The sequence below is a fragment of the Teleopsis dalmanni genome, chromosome 1 (assembly GCF_002237135.1).
Source record: "Teleopsis dalmanni isolate 2A chromosome 1, ASM223713v2, whole genome shotgun sequence".
NCBI lineage: Eukaryota > Metazoa > Arthropoda > Insecta > Diptera > Diopsidae > Teleopsis > Teleopsis dalmanni.
This window is the reverse complement of record NC_051846.1, coordinates 144,295,350-144,305,802: the sequence shown is the minus strand read 5'-3', so window position 1 is coordinate 144,305,802 and position 10,453 is coordinate 144,295,350. Positions and strand designations below refer to the sequence as shown.

Here is a 10,453-nt window from a genome sequence, read left to right as displayed (position 1 = left end):
GATCGATTGATTGATTTCACTTAATACTTTATTAAAAAAAAATAACAAAAGCAAATCCTTTAATTAATGTAAACTTCGGCATTAAGAAAAATTGTGTATATTTTTTAAATGTCGAAACTTTTTACTATTATATTTAAATTTTGGTGAAAAACGACAAATTGCAGATATTCAAGAAGTGCTATTGTGAAACTGTTTAAAGCCGTAAACAGTCTATTACCGTTGCATCAAAATCAACGGTAATAGAAGAAATATAAATAAATAAAAGCTAGTGAAGTTTGGGTACCAAACATAAGGATCTGGAGTGTTGTTTTTTTCAAAACCTTTTAAGTAAACATGAATGCATTTTTCAAATTTCTGCAAGACTTTTAAAAGTCAACAAAAAAACTTAAACCAGTAGAGGCGGATAAGACTGCTGGGACGATTTGGCGAAATATGACAAATACCGAAGAGCAATACTATCTATGCCAGGGAGTAAAAAACGGACAGCAGTTCAAATCTCCCGATTAGTAATAGTGGAACGCTTATTGTAGTGCGCTTATTTTATAAACCGCTAACCCGATAATCGAATTCTTTCGGACATTTTGAAATTTGGCACAAACATTTGATATTGTAAGTATTATTAAATACTTTATAAAATAAATAATAAAGTGAACGTAGACTTTTTCTGCTTTGTAAATTGTTGCTTTTGCATATGATTGTGTTTAATTTTTTTTAAATAACAATTGTTAATTTTTTATGTTTGAACTTTATTGCTGTTTCTTTGCTTAAAATAAATCAGAAAACAAAAATTAATTTGAGTAAAAATTTAATAAGTTAATTTAATTTAATTTAAGAAAAATTTTGTGGGTGAACGCAGATTTTTTCTACTGTGTCCATATATAACACATACATCAAATCCATAAAAGACTAAAAAATATTTGGAAACTATATTCAGGACATAGTAAGTAAAAATTATAATAAGTAAAAATTATAACATAAATATAAATATATAATATATAAAAACTCCAGAAAATTATGCGAACAAAAAAGTCAAGTACGGCTTTGGATCAGTTGGTTAAGGTGCGCTGATTCTGAACTTCACATTTGGCAGGCCCGAGTTCGATTCCTGGTACTTGCAGTCTCAAAAAAATAATTATTTACGAATAATTAAATACAAGAATTATTTCCAAGACCACTGATGATGGGTATTGGGCAATACTCGAAACAGGTGTATGGTCAGCCAAAAATTTAATTAATTAAAATAATATAAACAATAAATTTTTGTTGTTGTATTTCACTACTGTTCGAAAAAACCTCTTTATAAATATAAATATAAATTTTGCAATTTATTTCTTTTACAAATATTATTTAATTTCTTAAAATTTGTTAATATTTTTCAAAATTTACAAAAATACTCATACACACAAGAAGACAATTTTTTTATAGTAATAACAATACAAATACCATTTTCACACGTTATCGAAAAATCTATTGAAGAAGTACCGGAATTAAAAGAAATGTGTGATAAATGTGCGGAGTTTTCTAAATATATTAAAAAAAGTAGGAGTAAATTCTAATTTAGTAATCTCCTTGACGAGGTTCTCTCCAACTGGTTGAAACAGATTATAATATGTCTTAAATTCGATTGAAAAACATGGATGGAAATTAGAAACATTCTACTAGAGAATAACCCGCCTCACGAAATTAATTAAAATTACTGAAATTTTTTGAAGAAACATCTAAAAAACTTCAGTCAGACACAACTCCTACTTAGCTTTTTATTATACCACATGTGTACCGTTTAAAACAATTGTGTGTAGTAAGTAATGAAGATTATCCAACCATTAAACTTTGGAAAGATCATCTTAACTTATTAATTGAATCAACAGTGCTAAATAATATATAATTTTCATAAAATCGCATTATTTTTGTGTCCACCCACTAACAAACTTATCCAATTTAGCACTGCAGAGATGGTATTAAAAGTGAATGTAAGCGTATTATGGACTCATTCATTAATAATACGTGTTCAAAGCAATCAATAGATCTATGGCAGCACCAAAAATATATATAAAGAGCTGTCAACAGTGCAGAAAAGAGATAACAATAACCGCATCTCCCGCCATAAGTCTTTGTCATAGTTATTTGGAATATAGAGAATATGTTAAATAAATATATAAACAAAAATCTTAACTTTAATAATATTTTATAATAAATAATTACAATAAACAAATAAAGTTATTCATTTCAAAAAAAGAGTGTCACTGATTACTCAATGGATCGCACGTTTTGGCGTACCCTTACGTATCACAACCACGGTTGCCACTTATGGTACTTTAGTACCAAAATTGGTACTTTTTTTTTTTTTACCAAATAGCTAAAGTTATCGGTTGCAAACACTTACGAACTACGAGTTACCATCCTCAAAGTATAATAATATTTTATAATAAATAATTATAATAAACAAATAAAGTTATTCGTTTCAACAAAAGAGTGTTAGGATCGAAATAAAAAGTAAATGTAATAAACCACTACAGATCTTTCTGAAAAGATACTTAACGATTGATTTGTTTAGTGCGTTTATTGAAACACAATATGATTCAAAAAATGGAATAATAAACAGTGAAATAGATTCATATGAGAACATCAAGGGAGTGTCACCTAATGAATGTGACATTCTCCAATGGTGGTATTCGAATAGATCAGAACATCCATTATTGCACAAATCAAGTTTTAAGATATTTGCAGTACCAGCAACTATCGCCGCGTCGGAGACAGCTTAGTCACATGCAAGAATTTTAGTAACTGAAAGTGGCTGTTCCAACTTCGGAACAGTTTATAAAACTACAGCGGCTAACTTACCAACGGCATAATCAACTTGAATATCGCGTTCGTACATCTCATTGAAACATATGAATAGACTCATACATTAAATGTAAATATTGTAAAAACGTAACTGAAATAAAGTAACATTTCCTTCTGGAGTATAAACAAACGACACAATTGGTGACTTGACGCTAGTATATACGACATTGGCGCATACAGCAAATAGCAGAACTCTTAACATTGTCCACACGTGGTAAATTAAACAACGAAAATTAAACAACCAAAAAAACTACTGGGCTTCTTCTCATCTTTGGTAAAGGGTGAGCATTACCCACAAATTTGTCGCCTGTTTATTTGTGTTAAAAAAAACAAAAAAGAGGTTTGTCTTCGACTCAAGATTAGATGTATCAGTTTTCCCGATTGCAAAAGCTGAAAACTTAAATACACCTTAACACCTTACCTTAACTTTGTAAGCAGCAAATCAAACACCTAGCTGTCCAATACAGTCGTTACTCATCGGTTAGTAGTACCGAGTGCCTTCTATTGGTCAGCTGATCATTTGAAATGTTGATATAAATCATTTTAATGAATACGTTAAAGATAAAACTTAGTTCTATTTAAATGTTGAAGGTAATCCTGATAATAGCAACTTTCACTTTCAACACAAAAATATTTATGGAATATAAGAATAGATGTTAAATGATTTAAAATTGTTTTAAGTACGAGACTTTATTTCTCAGCTCAAAACAAATATTAAATATCCCAAATATATGACGTGGGAGCCAAGCTCACTTAAATTAAAACTAATAACAAAAAGGAATAGAATTGTTATACTTTTACCCTTAATATAATATTCAATGACCTTAAATGTGAAAATAACGAACTAATGCAAATTTGTATTCAAATTAATGTAGAGCATTATTGGACAGTGTAGACTGACTCCTCAGCAGACTGGGTATGTAAAACGAAAGATAGAACGGAGCTAAGACGCTCGATGATTCATGCGACAGATATGAATATGAAATTTTGGGCAGAAATCGTCAATACCGTAGTTTCGTTTGAAATCGTACGGTCTCCAGTTAGTAAGGTGGACGAAAGAACAACATATATGTTACTACTTAGTCGCAAATTATTAAGACCCCCACTCAATAAAAAATAAATTTTATTATATATATAATAAACAGTTAATGGGAACACATTTTATATATAACTAACATCAATTGATCAATTAATCAATTTTTTCACAAACCCCCGGCAATTGCTACAATAATTATATTATTTACTCACTAGACATCACATCAATCATACGTATGTTATCTATTAATGTTATAACTTCATTGCAACAATAATTTGAAGAAAAATACTTATTGTATTCTATAAATATTAAAATTATATGTTATCAAGCTCTTCTCCCGAGATATGAAGATTAATTAAATATATGTTAAGTATTATAAATAAATAGGAAATTTTAAGTACTGAAAATTTTCACTTTTCACTCTCCTATTAAAAGAAATTAATTAAAAAATAGCAGAAAATCCATTCTCTACGAATAAAACTAGTAGCTTCATAAATTAACCCTGGGTCATTAACATCCATAACCTGGCTTTAAAATTTACTAAGCTCAGATAATTTAAGGCATTATGTAGTAAATGACTGTATTAAAACGAAATGTTTTGCTTGTGTGAACAACTATTAATTTAGCTTGGATAACTAGATAATATATAATTATATTTATACTTTTAAGAAATATAAGATTTCTAGTAAATTATTTTTCTTCTGACCTTGTATGTACAGCTACAACACGAGGTTATCAAAATAATTATCCTTGAACAGCAGTAAACTTTCTAAAGCATCAACATACTCATCCTCCTCCACTGTATCAACTCCAACATTTTAAAACGATGTAATTTTGCAATTTTCATTTGCTAAGCTTCACGATGCAATGTGTCCACTGTATTCCCTAACTCAGTGGAATACTCCGTTGGTCCTGGTTATACTATCCTTTCCGCTGGTAAACCTTTTGTTGCTGTTGTTGCATTTGAGACGGCATTGCAAATCTTGCTGCTACCCATTTGGCCTGACGATAAACTCGATCTTGGGTGGTGATTTGAATAAACATAGGCGGAACCCGTATGGAATCAGACATAGGTACATCTAAATTATTTAAAATAAAAAGCTTTTGAATTATTTTAAATTATCATAACTTACTTGAGTTTTCTAAAAGTACGAGTATATTTTTAGATATATTCGTCATTCAAATATTTAGAGGCCAGCCGCTAAATCCATTATAACAATCAAAAATTGTTTGGAATCCTTGCAAAAATTCGCACTCCTCCACATATTGCCGTATTTTGTCACAAAAGTCATCACTTCAGTTTTCCATAATTCAACGCCACAAGAATATGTATCTAGTTTGGTTGTCTACTGAATGTTTAAAATTGTTCACAACATTTACGGTCCGTGGAGGACTGGGTTATGGAGGATAACCCATGAATTGATATCTTCACCTAAACTGTAACCAGTTTCTTCTACAGATGCATCTGGATTGTCCACCAAGACTTTTTAATATGAATTTCTGACTTTTCCCATAACTCCGAATTGTTGTCACGTGCCAAATGCTTAAGAGAGTCATTCATATCCACGAACATCTAAAGAGGAGTGTAATTAGTTTGACGTTAAAATAAAAAATTATATATAATTAAATATAAATTACTTCAAAAGAAAGTTGACATATACGTACCTAAATAAAAATTTAAATAAAAAAAATCAGCCTATTTGACTTCTTGATTTAATATAGTTAAAATTATTTTATCCAGATTACAAATTATTAATTATTATTCTATTATATATTTTAATTTCTATTATTTCTATTTCGTAATTTTCTTCCAAAGGACTCAACATGAAATAACAATTGCATTGAAAGATAATCTGTGATGGCAGGCATCTAGCCAGGGGGCGATTGAGGTGTTGAATTTCTATCCTATTCCTGAAATGAATTGATTAACTATATTTTTATATATGTATAGTCATTATTCATGACAGACTAATAAAAAAATATTTTAAATTACAGTTTTCACTCAATACCTACAACCGTCAGTCTCACTTATTTGAATAAAAATTTTCCAAAAAGTTGAAGTCGATGCCTAAATCAATCCAGGAAAAATTATTGGAGGGCATTAGGTTTTAAGCAGTTAACCTAATTCCCTCCAAACATTGTTGTGTTGCATTGGATTTGAGCTATTGTAAAAAGAATTAAATGAATTTTGAATATTTTAAATATTCCTATATATGTTTAAGTTAAGTTATAATTTCATATTAACAATTAATTCTAAATTCATAATCATAAATAGACGGTGTGCGGCTTTGAAATATAATTTGCCCCATCTAAAGAAAAACATAAACACTAATATCCGCGCTGTGCCAGATAATTTGTACCGGCAGAAACAAACAAAAGTATCCGTTGGCCAATACTTTGTCTCAAGAATGCTTCTCACAAAAATGCTAAAAATGCAATTTGAGATTTTTTTGTTTCTCTTTGAATAATGATTTTAATAATTTTAATTCTAATGTTTTAGTTTGTAAGTAATTCTAAAACTTAGCAGACGTTCAGAAAATAAAGTATTCAAAACTCAAATTAAATTTGTATAATTTTTTTTTGGTTTAAATACCAATTAAAAATATAATTTATATACGTAAATTTAATACTACACTTAGTAGGCTGAGATATTTCAACTAATCGTAGAAAATAATATATTACAAAAAAATAATATATAATTTATGCAGTAACTATTTTCTTTCTCAAATACTCACCAGAAATTTTGTCTTCAAATATTTGAGAGTTATCTTTAATCTCCATTTGATCATTCGGTTTCCGAATATTTGGCAAGCAACTGCGCATTTTACGTGATGCTGGTCCGCCGTTTTGGTCTTTCGGTTTACGAATATTTTACGCTTAGCGCGTTCACTTCCCGGATATCTGATAAACGATTGCTCAATTTAGATTATAACAGTCCTTATTTAATCATTTTGCACTTTTATTTTATAGATTTTTGTGTAACGAACACGCTCTTCACGTACCGCAATTCGTGCTTTTTCACGAATGTTTGCCGATTTGGGTCCATGAATTTTTGCCAAGCGACCACATTTTTTTTCACTATTAACTATTAAAGATGTAATCACCTTTTTAAGCTGGCCATTATTTCTTTATTACTAATGATTTATCACCTTTTTAGGACGATCACGTTTTTTTGAATAATTAATTTCTATATTGCCTCTAACTTTCATTTTCACTGCAATTATTCCGACACACGTCCGAACCAATCAAGATGTACAAATAGAATGAGTTTCGTTCAGCTTCCGTTTATACATTCGTTTCCAATAAGTTCCTTTTATATAATAGTGTTGCCATTAATAACCGATTTTAAAAGACTCAATCAAATGTTGTCTTTTTCAGATGAGAATATGGAGGCATTCACACCAATTCTTTCAGTTGGTTACAACGTCCAATTCATATCCTAATAGGACGTTTAATTGTTATTTTGATGATATATAACCCAAAACAAAGTAATTTTTGGTAAAAACTATTAAAACGAGGCTTAACAATCAAAATATATATTTTAATTAATAAATTTGTTGAATCAAGGAAAAAAACTTAAACATTATTATATAAAAGGCTGCAGTATTTTTATTAACAAAACAATATAAATATGAATATTTAAATATGAATATAAATGTCCATTATATATAGCGTAAAATAATATGAAATATAAAATTTAATGGAGGTTGACATCTCACTATATCTTCATAGGAGACAATATAATGTATCGTTGAAATGGAATATCCGAGGAATATTTCTGGAATATTCTAATTTCGCACAGCTGAATTTTAGAGCCCATTCAAGTTGGTGAATTCACTTTTGAAGAAGTTCAAAGCGCCAAATACTTGGATGTACTCATTAATAGCAACAATGACATCAGTGTTTGTTTAAACTAAAATAGTTCATAGGATTTCAATACAATATAAGAATCTATATCTAATTCCAAGATTACAAATAATCAAAATCGTGTAAGTATTTAAACTAATTCTCAAAGACTCGTGTTAAACACGAACGAGCACGACTAATAGTATGTTCCCTTTGACTTCATTAAATCACTCATTTAGCATATGACGTCATAAGTCAAATTTTAGTAGTAACTAATACTAGAAAAATGTTTTTAGAATCTCTTATTTATTTATGAATTGCATTATGAAAGGCAATAATAAAATAAATTGTTTCAATATAAAATAAATACATGTTCATATATTTGATTTAATCATATATTGACTATTCTTCCATCTTATAGGTTTATGTTTTAAAGAATAGTTTAATTCGTAATCTTCGTGATCTGAAAAATATTTTGATTGATTTGTGGATGACATCGTATATTTTTGTAGCACGTATAAAGTGTTTTTATATGGCCGACATATACAAAAAGTAACTCATTGATTTATGTCTAAAATGCTGTTTTAACTTCTACACTGTGTGAAACTAACTTCTTACAGGTTTGCCAAATTAACTGAAATGATGAACCCATTGAAAAGAATTATTATCTACGGAATTGACTGCAAGGTTCGGGACAGCATTTTTAAGTCTGTGACAATTGTAACCAACTACTACAATTGCATCTTGTTGCATTAGTTCCGCATTTCATACATTATTATATGTTATATTCGCCGGCTTAGAGCTTTCCAAAACGCTTGAAAGTATAAGATCTATGAGACGAAAATATTTGCTAATTGGATTTCTTTCATAAATATGTTATTATCAAAGGCGATTAAGTTGAACGAATCAGCTGATTACTAAAGTCACAACTAATTCAGACTTTAAATGTTAGGAAAGCATATTAATTTTAATAACATTATGTAGAAAAACATGATTTGGCTATGATTTATTATATTATTGTATTCACTCTGTCTTGCAAAGTCATTGCAAAGTACACGAAGTGTAAGAATGCGAGAACTCCTCTCTTGCAGAATTGTAACTGCAAAATGAAACAGCTGTTTTAGCAGCATACCACATCCACATGAGAAACAACAGATGTCAAAACAGTTGTTTTTTAATGTTTTGTTTTATTGCGATCATACATGCATCGATTTAGGTATACCAAGGTTGGTAGCAATTGCAGAAAACTTTGCAATGAATTTGCAAAATAGATTGAATACTCCTATAGACTTACATGTTAGTATGAATTTGAATTTTAAATTTTAGTAAGCAATCTTCGTAAGTCATTAATATTTTGAATGACTTGGGGGTTCCGTCGATTGCTAAAATAATCACGCTTTAGGTTGAAGCACATAAAAAAGGACTTAAAGTTTAATGCGACACAGAAGCTTAATCACTCCTTCAAACAGAAGATTTCATACGACGGATTAAGATAACCAAACCGTCTGATTTCATCAATTACATTACAAATTAAACATTATATTATAATATTACAGATATAGATTGATATCAACTATTTTAAGTCTTCGTTGTAAAATATTCCTAATTAATTCTTTTTTTTAACCAATCGCAATTGAATAAAATTGAAAAATAATATTTTACTAGCAATTGCACAAAAATTGCTAATAAAACACAGAACAAAATTTTCTGTTTTATGAATTCTGGAAAATATACGTATAATAATTTCACACAGATGAGATCAAATTCTCCACACTCTCCAATAAAGTTGCTGCATCTAGTTCTGAATAATACGATTTTAGTTAAAATTTGTCAAAATAGGTACAACAAGCAAAGTTTGAGAAATGAGCGTAAGTGAATAACATATATATTGTTAAAACATTATTACTAAATATATACTTTTAGAAAAAAATAATTAAAAAAAAATCGCTTGCAACTGGAGTTGCCCGTTACCCAAACTTTTGCACCGAAATAAAGCAATTAATGGCTGGAATGGGTGTAAAAGAATATAGCACGGAAAGTGTTAACCAGTTGAATGATCTATTAATTAATTTCATAAAAAATTTGACGAAAGCAGCAATTAAAAATGCATCTAAGACGAAATTGGATGCCCCAGCTATCCTGAAGGCTCATAGCTATGATTCGGCCAAACACGATCATGCACAATACATAATACAATCTGAAGAACTGATTGGCAAAACACGTCTGGATGTATCTGGAACAAAAATGAGTATGAAAAATCTTAATAAGTTAGTTTAAAAAAACAAGAATCAGACGCAGATAAATTATGTTTCTGTAGTTTTATCGATTAAATAAACTTAGTTGGAAAAGTTAATGACTTATTACTGATATTGATTTTCAATACAAATCGACAATAATTGGCTTATGTTAGTGTATAGACTGGGGTTCTTGTGCAATTAGGCTAGTGTGCAGTTTACTTGCTGTGTTGTGAAGCATATATTCTGTTTTATGTAGACATATTAAAAAAACTTAAACGCGTTATAAGACAATATAATTTACTTTCTTAAAATGATTACATTGCTATATGGATAAACTAAATAACGATTCTGAAATAACAATCGGTCGTACTCAGCTGACATGCGTTAATGTGATTTTTCTACTGCAGAAGTAGTTGAAGACAATGACCACGAAAAATATTTGACGGATTCAGTCAATCGACTATATTGCAACAGTTAATTGCAAATACAA

At 29.3% G+C, this 10,453-nt stretch overlaps 1 protein-coding gene and 1 long non-coding RNA gene across 2 annotated transcripts; one reads left to right on the top strand and one right to left on the bottom strand.

The window, feature by feature from the left end:
- Positions 1–4,389: 4,389 nt before the first annotated feature.
- Positions 4,390–7,393, bottom strand: LOC119669184. Its single transcript, XR_005251580.1, has 3 exons — positions 6,616–7,393; positions 5,014–5,453; positions 4,390–4,959 (listed from the first exon to the last, which is right to left on the bottom strand). It is a non-coding gene; the product is annotated as an uncharacterized LOC119669184 (long non-coding RNA).
- A 2,031-nt stretch (positions 7,394–9,424) lies between these two features.
- On the top strand, positions 9,425–10,037 carry LOC119667251. The gene is made up of 2 exons (XM_038076545.1): positions 9,425–9,594; positions 9,650–10,037. Exons 1-2 carry the CDS (start codon positions 9,589–9,591, stop codon positions 10,001–10,003), a joined length of 360 nt encoding a protein of 119 aa, XP_037932473.1. The 5' UTR covers positions 9,425–9,588; the 3' UTR covers positions 10,004–10,037.
- Positions 10,038–10,453: the final 416 nt, after the last annotated feature.